At 38.7% G+C, this 19,595-nt stretch overlaps 1 protein-coding gene across 2 annotated transcripts in view; it reads right to left on the reverse strand.

The window, feature by feature from the left end:
• Positions 1-19,346, reverse strand: part of LOC117414175 (semaphorin-3F-like) — a 73,294-nt gene extending 53,948 nt beyond the window's left edge. For both annotated transcript variants that reach the window (XM_058999571.1, XM_058999570.1), the window contains exons 1-2: positions 18,930-19,346; positions 12,356-12,509 (exon numbers count right to left, since the gene is read on the reverse strand). In XM_058999571.1, coding sequence (XP_058855554.1) covers positions 12,356-12,467 — 112 coding nt within the window. In that variant the 5' untranslated portion in view covers positions 12,468-12,509; positions 18,930-19,346. The remainder of the gene's footprint in view (positions 1-12,355; positions 12,510-18,929) is intronic.
• Positions 19,347-19,595: the final 249 nt, after the last annotated feature.

Consider the following 19,595-nt stretch of genomic DNA (forward strand, 5'->3'; position numbering starts at 1 on the left):
CTTGGAAAGGAAAAAGAAACACAAAAAGCCTCACTATCAGTTTTTTTTTTTTTTGTTTTTTTTTAAATTGGAAAATTGCCTCACCGATGCACCCCACTTACCGATCAGGCGGACTGATCAACAGGCAATCTTCAGTACCACTTTGATTCATATCCTCTTTTCACCAAATATGCAATGGTCGCTACCAAGCTTCTGAGAAGGGAGGTCTAATTGAAATTTAATTTGATACTGGTGATTGTATTCAAATATTAACCTCAGAACTAAACATCCCAGTCCTCTTCTTCTAAACCGGTTTCATGAAACAGCAAGGGACTGTAGGTCACTGTGTATTGGAAACACTACTGAGGAAAACTATCGACTTTCAACAATAATCCTCTTTGCCTTTGCATTTGGCTTTGGAAAGTATTGCAGCCCTCGGGGCAAGGTTATTTCCCCTATAAACCTCATCTGCATTCCACGGTTGTGCAGTATTCTCCTTCTTTGATCCGAGCATGTGGACTGGTGTCTCTGTACACCGGTATGTATCTTGAAAACAAATATCTTCAGAAATAAATGCACAATCCTGACCTCAAACATTGCACTGGAAATTGCAAAACAACAGGATGTAGTTTTATAGTTTAAAAACCTGATCCTGTGGCACCCACAACCCTGGACAGGTGACCTCTGACCTGGCTTTGTTATAAATATGATTTCCGAAAGGCAAGGGTCTGGAGTAGGCGACTTGGGATGTCTGTGGGCACTGGAGATGGGATAGGCTTGGAAACCTGATAGGTGTTACATTGCAGGGGTAGAATTATTTTCCAGTCAAATTGCTCAGGGTGGGAGGGCCCTGGACACTGCAGAAGATTCAATTAACCTTTTCCTTTTATTATGCTTTTAGTGACCAACCCACTCACTAGTCTTCTGTACATTCAACCTGTTTTCACAAAGCAACCCACGAAGATAGCCCCTTGACGTTTTTTGCGCAGCTCCAAACAGCTGCTTCTCCAAAAAGGGGTAAACATCACAATAAGCAGAGAAGGGGCCAAGAACAAAAGCAGCTCAAAAGGTCAAGAGAGGCTAATATCATATCAATGCTAGCCACACAATGGCAAGTGGTGAGTGACCGTCACCTCCCACCACAACTTACACCTACTCAGGATTATCACAAACACACAGTATTCACAAAATAAAACAGCATTTTAACAAAAATGACAAAGCATCAAAGATCAGTAGTCATTCGCCAATGGTGTCTTGTAAAGGGGAAGCTGCACAAAGGCAAATTAGCTGATGAACGCTTACGGAAACAAGTTTAATTGTGTGGGAAGGTCTTTCACATATGTGAAAAAAACTCCACCACAATGCATAGAAACACACCCACACCCACATACAAGAAATACAGAAGACACTAAAATGTTGCAGTAGAAACCAAGCCAAAGAGCTCCAAAGGGAACAGGACTGCTGGCTGAATCACAGGCATTTCATCAAAGTGAAATAGTTTTCATATTCACTGAAGTTGAATTAACCTGTTTATCCAATGTGTACGGAGTTTATTTTGTAGATTTTAATTGACAGCCTCCCCTTTATTTTGTGGAAGAACGAACATGCATTAGCAAATAATTATGTGTGAGGTGATAGCACTACTGCCTGATGCACAGCAGAATAAGCCAATGAATATTGCAATATACACACAATCACAACAAATCTAGCATTCTTTAAGAAGTTTCTAGCCTTGTATGGGAATACACTCCCACAGCAAATTATCAGTGTCCTCCTCAGCATGTTTCTAACACATAATCAGTACGAACTGCACTTAAAATCCCTCTTAGGCAATTTACCAATCTCATCAGCTTACCATTAGAAACAGTAGAGCACCATTCCTCAGTACTTCAATACAGCGCTGGAGACTAATCAGAGATTCTAGAACAGGTATGTAAAATGATTCACTAAGAAAATGTATTCATTGGCAATCCACCAAATGCCAGCACAGGTTTATTTTCTTTCAGCTAGTCAATGATACAGCAACCGAACACTGAGCCGCAGTGCAACCAAAATCCTCATCTCCACATGCTTTCTGTCTTTGAAACGCAAGGTTGAGCCTCTATCTTGCTACCAGTGGAGTAACAGAATCCAGAGCCAGCAGACAGATGATAATTAATGATGGAGGGCTGGATAAACAGGGAAAGATGTCCTTGACCTCTGTACAACTGAGTTCACTGTGGGGTCAAACCATGCGGGTGACCTTTCCGGAGAACTCCCACAGATTGGAGCATTTGGAAGGAAGGGTGCTTATCTTCTTCCTCACCCCATAACCAGCCTTTAAATCGTGCTATGCTACATTCAATCAGAAATATATATCCAGTGCTGCCAGTCCCTCAAGTTTCACAGACACAGAGGCCCTTTGCACTGAGAACTGTCCTTTTCCCAGACACCAAATTCATCTCTTTGTTGTTTCTCTTTGAATAGACATACAGTCCTCAGTGCTGCCGGTTCTCATCTTTTTTGAATCATTAAATCAATACCTGGGCTGTACCTGCCCTGTACGGCAGATACACAAACATAAGGCTAATTGCTTAAAAATGTCCTGTTATAAAACACGGCCCACACAACCTGCTATAGTTATGCTAGAAACAGACAATGGCAGCAGTAACACCAACAAAAAACAACAGAACAATGCTTCTGAACACTGACCTGGATAAAGGAGTTTCAAGATAATGGGCATTTCTGAGGATGACAGAAGGGTACACCATACCTCCATTGTGTTGGTGTTGCTCGATGTATAAATATACACTTGTCCATAAGGAACTGGCTTGAGACCTGCAACAACTTACACTGTACGCCCTGTGTGTGAACTATTTCATTGATGATTATGGATGCTGTGACTGAGCCACCAGACCATGCGTTATGCCTACCCTGAGAACATTGCCAACTCCCAGTGCTTTTGATCCTTCAGCAAAGACTGACCTCTTCCTCGTTCTAATAAAGAAAATGGGCTTAGTTTTGCTTTTGCTAATTATTAACAGGATAAGGAGGAAAAATTGCCACAGCAACCAAAATAACAGCAATACACCCTCCTTACCCTCCTATTTTGCAAATTCTTTGAGGATAGATTCATAATTATGAAGCAGAACGAGAAAAAGTAACACAAGCGTGTTAGAGAATGAGCCAAACTGGATTTTTCAGTAAACACTGCCTGCCTAGGCAGCAATCTCGTTCCATCACTTCAAAACGCCTCAGGTCTCTTTGCTCCCCCCTGACAAGTGTTTACATTTTTAGAGTTCAGTCAAACACAAAAAGTTATTCTTTTATTTAAACTCCTCTAATTTGTACCAACACTTGTACTTGCGATGAAATGAAGAGCTTTGAAGAAAATTTCTCTTTGAAGAAAAAAAAAAAGTAGAAAGAACTTTTATCATTCCAGGTATTGAAATATAGAAGCCCATTTTTACTATTGTTTGGGAATAAAACTCGCTTGACATTCTGACACAAATTACTATTGCTTTTACAGTATGAAGGAAACAGTAGCTATACTGCATCTTTCTTGTCACCCACTACCTCAATACGAAGCATGAAAAACACCCCCTTCAGTGGAAACTAAACTGATGAACCAACAGCGTGCCTCTAAACTATTACTGCATTCCAGGTCCTGTTTGAGGTCCGTCCAGTCTAAAATAACAATCCCTCCACGGGCAGTTTACTTTAATAAATCACTCAGGCACATATAGAATGTCTCAGTCTCATGACTGCAGACAGGCAGTCCCCTCATTCTTGCCACTACCCCAATGGAACTCACAGACTTATCCTGATTCAGCTTGATTTTCCAATGCTTTGAATAAAGTTGTCTCATGATATATCTTTTTCTAAACAGCTCCCAGTTGCAATATCTGTGCATGGCATTTGAAAGTACAGTATCACGTCACTAGGAATGTTTTTTAAGTCATGACATTATAAGTGACCACTTTGCCTTTATATCACAGCTCCAGTTTTTCTAGATATGCCTGTTTTAAAAATAAACGCTGTAGAAAAAACACAATCATTTTCTTTTTTTAATGCTTCCTCCTTAAAAGCTTTGTGCAGTGAATTACAGCAGTGAATCAGGTGTGGCCTACATAAAGCATGGGATCAGCAGACAATACCCTGCACAGACATGGGGATCCTGTCTCAATGCTGTAGGTCTCATCAATATCACGCTCTAACATTAAACTGCAGCTCAAACATCCGCCCCTGAGCCATTGTTCCCTGAGAGATTATAATGTAAGAAGGTGATTATGTTTACCTGATGCAATAGCCGCCAAACCTGCTGAATTATTCAAGCAATAAAATCACAGCCAATTCCTCTAAGCCACAGAGCTCTCAAAGAAAAAGAGCGTTGTAATTCATCAAGACGGATAACACCTAACGAGTATTGCTCAAATACTTTAATTTATTTTATGAAAAACCATGTAATAATGTTAGCTGCTGCAAAAACATCTAAATTCTCCAACAGAGAGAGATATGCCATCTGGAACATCTCATATTGCGTAGAATTTAGTAATGATCAGTGGTTAGACACAAACCCACCTCCTATAGGGAATACTATTCTGTTCCAGCAGTCATACACTATAAATCATTATCATTGATCAGGCATGTGAGATTCTCTATGTATTCTTCAGTCTAGCAATGCTCCAAACACTTAATACTTAAATCACAGAGCTATAACAACTTCGTAACCCCTCTGGTTAGAATTACTACCAAAGAAACAAAAAAGACAGGATGGATTTTAGGATTTAAGTAATTGATTATTTGTAAAGATGTGCTGAGAATTTGATACAGTTTAGAGTCGAGTTCTGTCCCAAGGCAAGTATATTGCACATTACGGATTTGTTATGCAGCAGGCGACTTTGCTCCATCGTTGATTAAAAGCACCAAGACAGGCCTATCAAGCCAAGTTGGATCTATTGTTTCTGACTCTAAAACCCCACAGCTTGCCAGATCCAATTGATTTTTTTGGCAAAGATTTAAAAACAAAATGATTTCATTTGGAACATGTTGCTTTCCCCCCCCACCCCCCCCCCCCCCCCTTCGAGACAGACCACAGAATGATTAACTACTCCATTAGATGTTTGCCTTGTTATCGGCTTTAAAACATTACAGCCGTGCGTTGGATCATAACCGCGGCGCTGCATTTTATTTATTTATTTTGTTTACATATAATATATATAATAACTTAATATCTCCTAATTTTCAAAGCAAATGGTTATTAGAAACATTGGGAAATAAAAAGCACTGGAGACTGGAGATTTCCAAAAGCAACTGCACTGCTTTCACCCCACAAGATTTATAATGCTTTATACATGTTTAATAGATTATATAAGTTATGCAGGGCAGTAAAATCATTTTCAAATGCATTATTTTTGAATGGGGACACTACAAAAATCTCTGTGCACTGGGCAGGTGGCGCACTCCGATGAATTCAGTGCCGTGAAATATGAGTGAAAGACAGCACTGGAGAGGCTGACAACCTCTGTCAGTAATTCAACTGGTAGATACTGGAAAGGGATGAGTTCAGTGCTTGTGAAAGGTGAGATACTGGCAGCATATACAGGTCTACAGTGCTACTTACTGTACAACACCTTGATAAAAGAAAACTGTGTATAACTTTAGTTTATTCCTTTCAGTATTGGACCATTGTCAATAGATACACAAAAGCTGTTCCATATAGCACTGCACATGAAGATTGTCTGCAACATTGATAGACTATATTTGGCCTGTATGCTGTCACCTTTAGGTTTCTCTGTGTTGAGTGAACTGAATTCAGCACAGAGGTCCCTAGTGGATCAGCGAGTGTTGTAAGTTCTGTGCCTCTGGGTATGATGATATATTTCCAGTTGGGCCCCAACAGCATTGTGCTGCACTGACTAAGAAGGAAAAGGAAGAAAAGCTCCCTCAGCCCCAGCCCAGCAGCCAGGGCTGTTCTTATTACTCAGTTTATTTGCGAGACAGAGCCAGCCCCGAAGCTGTAATCAGTTTCTTTGCATTAATTCTGATTTGATTCAGTTTTTCCAAGTGTCTCTCCCCACCTCGCTGCCAGCTGCATGCTGTAGGCTCCAGCAGAGAGTGTGGAGTGTGGACATGCTTTCATCCCACAGAATAGGAACACACAGCTTATTATATATATATATATATATATATATATATATATATATATATATATATATATATATATATACACACACACACACACACACAGTTGGTTGACTGTATAAATATTGTATAATCTTGCAATCTTGCAAGTTAAACCTACCTACCTAAAATTATTTAGACTATATTATACATTTTCTGGCTGCCAAAGAAAGATATAACACTCGCAAGTTTAACACTCACAAGTTTAGCTTTTGTACTTTCTTCCCTATATTTTTTTACCACATAATTCTGCTAGTTTGATGTTTAAGTGCTCTGGTGCACCAAACCCTCTATATACAATATTAAGGGCTGGCCTTACCCCAACCAGCTCACTAAGTCTGCCAACAGGATTCATTAGGATTCAGAAACCCGGATGTTCTTGATCCCAGTCTGTTGGACCACACAGCCTTCTGAATGTTCTTCTTTATTAACAAAAGCCTAATCCTCAAGGCAACCTAATAGAATTAATGGTTAGTCCAGCAACCTTCTGTTCCTGAGGCTGATTTGCAGGCACTGCCCAGACGTGAAGCCCATGACTAGGGCTTCCTGTTCCTCACAGTCCCCTGAAACCTGTCTCTCACAGTAGCCCAGGGAACTAAGGGAGGCCTAGATCTTGAAGGCTTGATTCCCTCCCAGCCACCACAGCCCTCTCTATTTCTCTTTCCTGGTTAACGACAATATAAAAAAAGGGTGATTCAGAGTTTTTCTTATTAAACAAAAAATCTTTTTGCCTAATTGCTGCTTCAAGTAATTGCGGTTTGGGTTGTTTCCAAAATGGTGCCAGTCCTTGTCTAATTCAGAGTTATTGTTTCTCCACAGTTTAGCATCTACAGTAGACCTCCATGCAGCAATAAAATCACAGTGCCAGGGAAGAAGGCAGTAACTGCGATGACATCATAGAGAACTCCCATATACAAGCTGAACAGAAAAAAGAAGAAGAAAAAACAAAACACAAAAACAGTGGTAAGCACTTCATATATAATTGACATCAAGAACCTTGTGCTAGAAGAAGGAAACTGAGGGTGCTTACAAAACTGAGCTCCAACAGCCCATGTCAGTTTTGAAGGAAATAAAGTGTATTTTGTTATTCCTCCCTGCTGAAGACTAAACTGCAAATTCCCAAAGAAGACAAAGCCTTCAGCTCCATAAGACCAGAGGGCCAAAGACTCCCATCCTAATCCTTAATCGATATTGTGACCATATGGTGACTGTTCATTTCGAACTTTTAAAGTCGATTAGTCAATGAGTGGATTATTAAAAGGACCAAAGGCTACCTGAAGGCCAGAAGGCCATTATACAGAGGTGGGTTTGTCAATCGTACAATGGGCTTTGAATAACTCCAGAATTACAGTACTACTCACTTGAGTTGATGGATACTCTTTGTTAAAGCAAGCTTGGAAAGACCCGAGAGGGTAATTGAAATCCCCGCTAGCGAGCTTCTGTTGCTCGTTTCTTTCACCAGGGCACCTGTGTCTAACATTTCAACCACCCATTGATTCTCCCGTAACTCTGCGCTCGAGTTGAACCTTTCCAAGGCACTTAGCTCTGGCTCCAATGTCAGAGAGCAAGATAAACAAATGCAATTAAAACCCTTGCGGGAGGCTGAAGAGAGATAAACTTCACCGTCTTTGACGGTTAAATCCATTTCAAAGCTCAAACTATCTCCAGTACAAGGCTACTATTCAATTAACTCTTGTTCTTAGGCTTGCTGCTCTAATGCTGTCCAAGATAGCAAGGTTCATAAAAGGTGCCTCCAACACCGTCTCTGATATAAGGCTAATATATCGTCAATCTTCAAACGTTTAACACGCTCAGCTCCACTGTGTTTTTGAATCTTTAAAGATCTCAGTTTAGTTTGTCATTTAGAAAATCCATAAAGTAGAAACTAACATTGACTAGCAGACAAGTCTATTATTTGCATTTACATTTTTGTGCTTGTGTTGTCTTATGCAATTGCACACCGAATCAATGACATCCGGGTCCCTTATTAAACAACTCGGTCATGTTTCACTTGGCTGTACTGTATTTTTACTTACTTGACATCTCTGCTAAGCAACTACAGCCTTCACAATGCACCAAGCTCAATGCACCAAGCTTTTTGGTGATTCACATGTTTACAAATCACAACAATAGTTTCCACTCATGTAAAAACTGTTTTAACTGCAGTTCAGCTGCATTATGGCTGTGAGAATTTGATTTTTTGTGTGATCTCAAATTCCAGTTGCAGAGAAGATAACCCTGATTTAACAATCTCCTGCCCAAGATCCTGACCTCAACCTAACACTGAAACTATGCTATAGTTAGATCTGGGGATAGGGATGTGCTGCTTCCATATCTCAAAGTGGGAATTACAAAAGGTTAGCCAGGAACTGCATGCGTGGACTTCCATTGACTGGAGAGTGAGAACATTCTTTTTGTTAAAAAATAGCCCTCCTCTGTCTGCGCGAAGGACCATGCACACAGTGTTCAGGTAAAAAAAAAAAAAGGCCCAACAGTGCTCGGTTAAATAATTTGATGAAGCCATCGTTATTACTGTAGATAAGGTATTAAAGATCAAGTGCTCATGTCTAGGAGGCAGTTTTCAACTTAAGCTAACCAAACTCACTGTGAATGCATAATGAATGACCACACTTTCAATTATTGCATCAGAAACCACCTTCCTATTTCCCCACTTACCCTAGAATCTACATCTAGCACCTATTTCAATGTGTACCAGCAAGGGTTCCTCGTACCCTTTCTCCACCCAGGGCTACACAGCCTGACCACTAGGATTGCATTATAACAAGAAGACAAGGACTTTTAAATAGAGGGATGGTCCTCAAGGTGAGCCAGTTAACACTTCAACAATGAGAGATACAGGATATTCCAAACCCCCTTTTTTAACTTCCTTCACAAACCCAGATTGGATTAATGAGTTAGCTGCCAACAATGCAGGGATGTTCTGTCCTGTGTTTACTAACCAGTGAGCATAATAGTCAGACAAAAGGCACAGTGTGTTCAACCATTACCTTTATAATTCAGACTGGTTTAGCTGTTGTAAACATTAGTTATTTTATTTTTTGTAGTTCAGGTATTAACATCAATATTTTATTTATTTGTTACAAAGTTTTTTTTAACTCATCTAAACACATACAATAAGTCAGGAATCAGGCACTTGTTATTTTCCTGGTGCTGCTCACATTAGTACTCGACAATGGTACAGAAGTTTGTGGGTTTGTTTGGTGGTTAGAGCACAAGAGTTGCATCACTGGAGTACATATAAAATAGGGAAGTGGATTTTGATATTTGCCACTATACTTCTGGGTCACTTTATCTGGCCATGACACCATCAATTAAGCACGGCTACGTTTGAGATAATTTAAACAAAAAGTGAAAATACAATTCCTGCCCCCACCACCCCACACACTAACTCACTTTCAGAGTTCAACTTTCTCTCAGGGAGTGGAATTTACACTGGGGTCAATGTCATTGATCATGCGAGCGCTGGGCAGTCACTTTTAAGTTAGATCCCTCCTCCCAGAATTCCTTCTTCCAGGGCAACAAAAAGTAAATTGATTATCCATAGACACTCAGGTTTCTGAAGCCTGCACCAATATCTTGTCACCCACAGAAACTCCAAGGTATTGATTGCCAGAGATCCAACTAGACTGTCCTGCCAATAGCTCATCTTACACTTCACAAAAGTGTTTTTAGTGCTGCATCACGCTGCCGAGATTGAGATAAGGTAGTCAAAGTCCTTTCTCAAGCTTCTTAGCTCACAGCTCAGGCAGCCCAGCTTACAGAAGCTTGTTTATGCAGACCTGTGGGTAATACAGGCCAGCGTCATGCTTAATCTTACCCTGAACGCACACCAACAAGGTTGACCAGACCCTGAACCCTCTCAATACACTGCAACCCAAGTGTCACAGATAAGACTCCCTTTTCATAGCAGTTTAAGCCATTTCAGGCTTTACTGTAAACTTGGTTAGGTATGACCTTGCCGAATTCATCTCATATGTGACCAATTCAAATCTCAAGCCTCCTTGAACTGACGGCAGAGAATCAGAGAACCAATTGCAATTCAGTGTTTGGATCTAACCAGGATGAGAACAAATTGTTACAGGATCCATCTCATCTGTCTAGGGGATCTTATTCAACAAAAAATGTGCTGTGTTAAGGAAATACTGCCTGCACATTTATCCCATTCTCAAGCCTTTGTCATGTCCACTTCCCACAATGAACATGAGTGAGTGGGATTTCACACCATAAAGCAACCAGGATTTCCTCATCCCCTCCACATTTTTTAAAGAAACTCAGGAGAGCATAGCCAAAGCAGCAGAATCACCAGGGAATGGTTCTAGAACCTGCCCCAGGAGAGGAAACAATTGGGAACAAAAAATAACAAAGGCGTTCAATATTTATTTTTAAATGTTTACTACATGGAGTCACTTGTTCTGATGTTTAACATAAGTTCATCTGGATTGCACAGTCAAGGATTTTACAACATTTAAGTAACCTTAAACAAAAAGTTATTTACACAGTCTGGAAACCTAAAGCCCCCCCCCAGCACTGAATAAATTGGAAAATTATAAGATTGAACATAAAATATGTGGAAGAAATTTGGAACAGTGACTCATAAAGATTTCTATTTTGCTTGCTGTCACTAATGATTAAGAACTTATAGAGTGTCCAGAAAGTTAACATTTGTCAATAAGTACATTCTTGACTTAGGTTTGCATGCACTGCATCCAAACATAAGCATAGCTACTCTGCTTTCTGTGTGCACCCCAGGGGAGATTTTCCAATATGAGCAAATTGCCCATACCATAGCTACAGTGGTCATAAATGCAAATTACCCAGAGTGGGACATCTGGCCCCTCTTAAGATTTTTAGTACATTACAAGATACTGGGCAATCGTTGCCATATAGCAAAAGTTAGCCTTATTTGTCAGTTTTGTAAAGAGGTTTTAAAAAAGAAATAAGAAAATAGCAATAAAAAAGAAAAATTGGGGCTCTAGAGTATTCAGGCTGCGTGAGCAGTGAGCTGTTAAATCCTACCTGAGTAGGAACAAAAGCAGGCAAGCCAGCAAATATAACAGAAAGTGTGATTACTACTACAGATTGCTGCTTTATCAGAAAGAACTCTTTCCAGCAAGAACTTCTAGAACCCATCACAGCAACTACAGACATCTTTAAAGAGCATCTTATGGGTTGCTGTTGTTAGTCCTGTCATTAATGAATTAGTCAGGTAAACACAGGTACCTGAACACCGTGGTCATTTTCAACTCTTAGTTTTCTTATAGCTGAGAATACTATAGAGGCCACAAAAGATTAAACAGTTCTTGACAGATATGGTATGTGTCTAAATAAATAAAACAAACTTTGTCCAGTAGATTAACATTTTAACAAAGTGTATTTTTCTTCAATATTTGACTGAGTGTTTAAGTTATGTATGAATTATAGATACTAGGAAACCGTTCCAGCAGAGAAAAAGTAAATCTTAATCCCAATATGTTCAGATTTGTTTAGGACATTCAAAAACCAATTTAAAAAAAAACATAATGAAAAAAAAGAAAAAACGCAAGCACTTTGCCTACATGACCAGTGGGCTATTAAATCCTACTTGATTAAGAAAAAAAATGTCAAAGCAAAGTGTACCAACAGTTAATTAAGCCACATTTTGCTCTGCTAACCCAGGTAATACAAACTGAACAGTAAAAGTTCTCTCCAGAATTTTGCTCCACTAATCGAAAGTGTGATTTCCTTGTAGATACAGTAAAGCAGGCAGCGTCTTGCTCTGCTGATCCAGGCAATTTGCACTCTGTAATCCCCTCTGCCTGCGAACTCTGTCGCCTGTATGCTAATCCATATAATTCCCACACTGCAGTAAGTAAACGGGACAGCAGATCCTGAAGCCAAATCCACTTTCTTAAACCTCACCTCAATTCCCTCGCAGCAATAGTATTTTGATCAATCCCAGGTTCAATTTAGTCTCTTATCAATTTGAAGTAATTCTCTTTTTCTCTCATTCACTTGTTTGTTTTCCCTTTAACTGGTTCAGGACAGACCTAGGGTTTCCTCACATAGAGTATAGAGAGAAAAGTGCTCTTTATTACCTGATCTAAACCCTATATTGCTTTATGGAAAGCTAGCACAAATATTAGGGTCCCAGATTGGGTCATGAAGTCATAAACGACCACCAGCTTGATTATATTAAAAGGAGAGAGCGCCATACCTTTGAAGGTCAACTGTACTCTTGGGGCTGACAATGGAAGACAGCTGGACACCAGCACCCAGAGACTGAGTGCCAGGAGATGGGTCACCATGCAGAGGCTGTGAACGGCCATGGTGTGAAGAGGCCCAATCCTAACCGAAATCTCCCCAAAACCCTGAGGAAACAAGGTAAGACGTTGTTAATTATTCACGTATTAGGCCTGGTGTTAGTGCTTATTATTACAGGTCAGCTTAGACTAACTGGGTTTTGATTCCTTACACATGAATTTGTTTTCAGAAGCATAATCACATTTTGGATAGATGGCTCAATATCCTTTGTAAAAAATATTCCAGTACATAAATCATAAACGGTATACAATCAAAAAGTGTGCATTATGTACAACTTATACAATGTAATACTGGGGAATCAATCTTAATTAAAAAAAAAAAACACATCAGCAACATTAAATTACAAGCCCATAGCAGACCACACAGCACTGACGGTCACAACAGTATGTTCACTGTTGTAATTACGTTCCACCATGAGAGCTCCAGAATTACAGTCAACCCTTTTTTGTGTTGAACAGCACTGGTGCTGTTTGAATTGGAAAATAAATACACCATTGCAATCATATCCAGATATTTTTGGAGGTTTTTTGGAGTAAAAGTCAAAACTAGATTTTGCTTAGAAATAAACAAGTGATTTAGATTAAAATCATGCTTGGTACAGTCATCTCATTACTTGTTCAATTTGTACCAAAACCCTACTGGCTCTCTCCTTCTCTTCCTATTACTTTACCTTCAGTTCATTATTACCTCTTCCTGCCTACCTTTCTTTTTTACCTTAGCTACACTTCCCATTCTCAATCAGCATGGTGTTCCAATGACTGTCTCAGTAAAGCATTCTCAACTGAGGCTGAACCTGCACACAGGGCTCAAAAGAGGAAAACATGACACTGAGCGGAACAACACCTAAAATATGCATTTTCCCAAGCTTGCACTTCCTTCAGCTCTGACTAGATGGCAGTATCAAGCACTATAGCACCCTCTGGCAAACTCAGCTTAGCTCAAATCAACACTGATGCAAACAGTACACATGTTTGACATACTTTGTAAAAAGGTTGAGAACATACAGCAACTCGGGCATTAAAGGGTTAAGCATGCATCGCATATGGACATCGGAATGCACTTTCATTCTTTTCCTTTTCTCCTCCTACTGTTTACCCACTCCATCCCTCATCCCTCTTTCCTGCCCTCTGCTCCCTCGCTCCCTCTCCACCTGTCTTCTTTTGAATTCCACTTCCTCCTCCCCCCGGTACCGCTTCTGACTCTATCATGTCTCTTTGAGGTCTTTCTGCTTCATAATGGCACAAATGAGAAACCCTCATATAGACAAATACTGCCCCCACACTCATCAACACAGAGCACAGTAAAAAGAGCAGAGTCATCCACTGCCCTTTGAAGAGAGAATTTGCCTTCCCACTCGGTGCTGTGCATGCCAGCTTTTTGTCCGCTAGATCCTTTCAAAACCACCCCTCTGCTGCAGACCCCAGTGGGGTCCGTATCATTAGTTCTGTGGTCACCCCATCACCCCTTCCACAACACACCACAAACTTTTCTGCACAAAAGAAGAGCACCCACTCAAGTCAAAGTGTTTTCAAAATGGCCCATTCAAGAGTAACAAGGAAACTTAGTGTATTGCGTGTTTTTTTGTTTCGTTTTGTTTTTTGTTCATCTAAATTTATAGAGCAACCACCAAAAGGTAAAATGGTTTTGATACGCAGCGTAAACGAATATTGAAAGAGTGAGTAAAGTCTTAAACCTTTGTTAACCCACAGGACCCCTGAGTCCCTCTTATAATCGTAACCACTATATTTACTAATGTATATATGTATGGAACGGGTCCCAATACCTGTTCTCTCTACTAATGATGTAATGACAGCATGTATGGAGTGATACTCATAACTCATTCAAGATTTTGTATTCACAGTGTACGCCTGCGACGCACAATGCACACATTGTGTTGAATAAATGTTAACAAAGCAACGGGGTTCGTCAAGTTGAGGAATTCAAAAAGAATATCCTACTTTGAATTTAAAAAAAGGATGTTGGTAAATGCTTCCTGCTAAATAATCTGTTGATATTCTAAGAGCTAATCCAGGCAATGTCAAAATACTCACAATGACATAGCAAAAATAATCCACAACCAATATTACTAAGAAACAAAGACACAGCGGAAGGCACTTAACAAAAAAAACAAAAAAACACCAGTGAATAGACCGGATCTACTAAGCTTTTGATAAGCCAGTGCAAAATTGACACCATTGTTTACCAAATGCTACGCTTTTTATTTTTGTACAAATAGTTTATGAACAGTCTACCACAACAGATCAGAATGTTTACAATCCATTTGATACTATATCTGCCACTTCACCTGTGATCCAGTTGTTGGTTTATACAACTATGGATTGAAGGATCTTATCAAGAGATTTTTTTTCTTAGTTTAAGACACTGAGTTATGCTCAAGTAAGTATATCATGTGTATAGGGTGTTATTGATTTACAACCGAGTATTCTCTCTACTCTCAGAACCTGTTTAGGCTCCAAAGTCTCCCAAGTCAAATCAGCTCAACAGGGCTTTAAACAAGCTTTGTGAAAACTATTACAGGATTTCAAAGTGTAAAAGAAAGTGAGTCACAAAAACGGGAACAAAGAAAAACTTAAACATTATGGATTGCACATAATAGAACTGTAATCTCATGGGATAATATTTGGATTGACTCAAATTAATCTGCCCTCTCTCACTCCCTCTTTCTTACCCTCTTTTAGAAATGCATTTCTACTGTGTGGAAACCAGTCACGCCTTTCAAGCACAACAGGAAAAAGTATGTCTGAACCCGGTGGCATTATTGCAATGCGATTGCAAAACAAGTGAAGCGGTCAATTTCTGATCACACAGCGGTTTGAAACGAATCCTTACTTATATGCATCAGTGGTGGTTGAGTTTGGTATGTACAAATTAATAAAAAGCTGTTTTTATTTGACTACAACTATTCTTTAGAGGTTATGATATGATCACTTTTTCAGAAAATATTCAGAAATATTTTTTTGCAAAGGTCAAATATGTAGCATGTCACATGATGAACTATGCCATAGTTGAGGCCACGAGCAGTTTTTAGTTATTTTGTCAAAGAAAGGAGATTTGTCAGAGTTTTAAAGGGGCATGATAGTGGGTGTATATCTAGACAGAGTATCTGTATCCTACTGTAACTGCCATAACTCCCCTTCCAATAAAGTGACCACAACCTGAACATAATGAGGGACAATAGACAAGGTTATCACTGCTACAGAGGTGCAACTCACTCACATTTGGGCTCCATTCAAATCCTATGTCACATACACTGTTCAGTTACCTGAATCTGATTTTGGAAAACAATATTCTGTATTCGGAATAAGAGCAAGAGAAAAAGTGTGTGCCTCCATGTTAAAAACACCAGCTAATTTAATAAAATCGACAAGACACCCCCTGGTTAAGTCTAATTGGAGCAAGGGAGTTTTGAAACATTATTACTTGGTTGGGCAATTAACTACACGAAAACAACCCAGTTATTCTAAAATAAAAGTTAAAAGCAACAACTGCAGTATGTTTGTTATATTTTAAAAGCCTGTAATAAACCTTGGAAAATGAAATAAGCTTTTCCAATTCGCAAAGGAAGTATTTCTTTGCTCATCTGGTAAGATTTTGGTTTGAGGATGAAGGCGGGAGATAGAACAAAACACTTGTCTATGGGAGTGGTTTTATTCAGATTTCATGGCTGAGCACTTAAAAGTTAGCCTATGTATTTGTTTAATTCCTATCTTCTTTACATGTAACCCCTTAATTTGAGAAACCTAACTTCTCTCATTGAAGTATATTAATGCTATCACTTTTATTACATTCATGAATTAATTGTGTGTACTGTCAGTTATTCTACCTGGAGACTATTTAGGCATCAAGAACAGCAATTCAATTTTGAGATTCTATTTTCAGAAAGGAAGCTGGCAGACCCTGCCTAAGTTATTGTGACAATTACCAATGCCTGTAAGTTAATAAGGCAGATGGAGGCAAAGTTTGTGAGACCGATTCTCATTAAATTGAGAACTATGCATATTATCATACAGAAAGAAGGAGAGAGAGAGAGAGAGAGAGAGAGAGAGAGAGAGAGAGAGAGAGAGAGAGAGAGAGAGAGATTTTATATAATAGATGGACTTCAGTGAGTTACAGGAAAATAATTCCATCTAGGATTTCTGTGACGTCATAAATTACGAGACCTAAGGTCGAGTAATTTATAAACTGTCACAGAAACCCGAGATTTCCCTTTAACTCACATTAGAGGTCTGCCTCTTTATAATGCGTGGCTACCCTTGTGATGCTAGTATTAAAAGACGAGGTTCAGCAGTACAGATATATATATATATATATATATATATATATATATATATATATATATATATATATATATATATATATATATATATTTGCATTGCATCTACAGGCGACTGAAGCACGTAATAAATGGTTTGTTTGTTTTAATACTTGAGCCTCAAGTTAATTACTTTTTTGTTTTGTTTTTAAAAATTTTAAATCTGAAACAGATGCTAAGATATTTTATTTCCTTTCTCAGTTACTGAAGTGAAACAGATCGACCACGCATTTTTATAAGTCTCAATATGCTTTTAGTCTAATCATTGTTTCTAGCACATACAACTAACACCAGCTTACAAAAATCACTACAAAAAAAGTAGACCCATTTAAAAAAAGTGTATTTAATTTCCTTAAAAGCATTTATAAGCGCTTAAAAACTTCGCTAGGCAAGTTCTGTTTTTTTTAGGAGGCTTAATACTTTGTCAAACATGCAATATGACAGACCCACTGGGGAACACCTTACAGTGGTATAAACTCTACATTAATTAAAACGGAATCAGAGGAACTGTGTATTTTCTGTTTGCAAGTGTTCGTTATAATTTCATCGACAAGACCTGATTTATAGAGCCCAAGGTCATAAAAAAAACAATTTAAGCTATTTAAAAAAAAAAAAACTCGCCGGCACGATCCTGTTCCGCTAGTAAACACGTGTCAGCGGACGAGCTGCTCGAACCTACAACCCAGGGAATGGGATCGGATTCCCTGGGCGCCGCCGATATCAACGTGTCCGTTCCAATTGCGTTACTGGATCTGACAATAACTTTGTAAACGACTCTCTACACTATGTCCGTATTGGCTTTAGATGAAGTACAGCCACAAGCATAATCACTGTTTAAAAACGAGGGGTGCACAGACTCAGCAGCAGACTAGTGTTGTGGTTATCTATCTTACGTATTACACCTCCCCGCTCACATTAAGCCCTATTTATGCACCAGTTAAGTGACAGGATAACTGATAAATCACAATCTGCTAATGTTTATCTTTTCTTTTTTAAGATCATGTTCATAACCTAACCAGTAAGTTATTTAGCCTATAGTCAAAGCCAAAACATGGTCAAGCAATACGCCTAGATAGACAAAACTTTGCTGTGTATTATACACAACGAACATGCTAATCGATACCATTTATTTACATTTTCACATAAACATGAAATTCAAAGCCATTACCTACATTAGCAAATCACATCAGTACACATACTACAATCTCGATGTGATTGTGCCTTACTACGACTAATAATAATAAATACATAATACAATTACCGTAAAGCAAACACCTTGATGTGGTATTATTGTCCACAAGCTTCCGACTTTATAAATGATACAAGCCCAGCCCAGGTGGTTGTTCAAAAGCCCCGTTCGTCTCACCCATTCCTAATACAGGACGCAGTACTGTAAGCGACGAACGCAGGTTAACACAGGCACGATGTATTGTTCTGTTCAATAAGCGTGTAGAACGGGAAATTTCACCACCTAGTTTTACTAAAAAATATACATTATATATATATATATATATATATATATATATATATATATATATATATATATATATAGTACCTTGCTAGTAGTCGTCGTCGATGTTTTAACAATAGCAGTATTAAATACTAACAATGTAGCAGTCTATAATACTCAAAAGAGAACGTTTTACAAGCTGTCACTATTTACGTATAGGTTGTTTCATAATAATGTTCCCCCTATAGTAGTTATTGCTTATTTTCTTTTTTGATATTGACAGCGTTTATCAAAATGTTGATATATACATTTACAATATTTATTGCAGTCTTATCAACATACTATTTACAAGCACCGATAACTTTAATCCTACTTCCATAACATAAGTACATAAACATAGCTACCAAATTGAACGATCAAGATTAGGCACTGTCAACATTAAAATATTTGCAAAAATCATCTAACTATATCACCACAATGTAAAATAAAATACAATTAAATTAAATTAAATTGAATTAAATTAAATTAAACAAAACGGTGTACTGCTACATGCCGTTTAACTTTGTTGGAACTGAATAATTCCCATCATAATTCAAAAGCTATATTATCAAGGTCTCATTGGAACACAAACAATGCACACTTCATATTAAAATAAATACATTGAATAGATTGAGAATGAATTACCTTTATGTTATGGCCAGTGACTTAATCCCACTTATACATAAACAAATTTGTATATAGAGCAGTATCCACTGTAACGGTTTTCCCAAACACGATTTGAAGAAAAACGCAAATCCTTAAAAAAAAATTAAATAAAGTGCTTTGATAATGTCCTTAACAAGTTTCTTGATTCCTGTTTTTCATAAACACCTGCGTTCTTGATTTGGGTCTTGCTGCTTACAATCCAAGAAACAGAATTAATTCTTCAAGCGCGGCTCTCAGTGTGGCCAGGGTGGAAGACGGTCCCCGGCTGGCAATCCCTTGGAAAAGAAACAGAAAGTTGAAAGTATTCCCGTTCCCTAGTTCTCCCTGACCGCTTTGGCAGTTGTCTTCCGCACTAAGGAGCTCCTGACTGCTGGAGAAAAGCTCTGGCAGGTGGATGAAATCAAGTCATTTGCATAACCCCAACCACAAGGCGTGGACTTACCTTTGCTGCCACCGCCCACAGCCCCGCCCCCTAATGCTGGCAGCAGCGTCCCCTTTACATTTGCCTTTTTACATACGCAAGGAAAACTTGCTGTCACTTTATGTACACAGTGTTTTTTATTATAATCAAACACAGATTTCTAGATAGATTTTGCAGTGTCAGATTTAAACTAGTCAATGTTACCATTTATGATAAACAAATAT

This window comes from Acipenser ruthenus, chromosome 25 (assembly GCF_902713425.1).
Source record: "Acipenser ruthenus chromosome 25, fAciRut3.2 maternal haplotype, whole genome shotgun sequence".
Lineage (NCBI taxonomy): Eukaryota > Metazoa > Chordata > Actinopteri > Acipenseriformes > Acipenseridae > Acipenser > Acipenser ruthenus.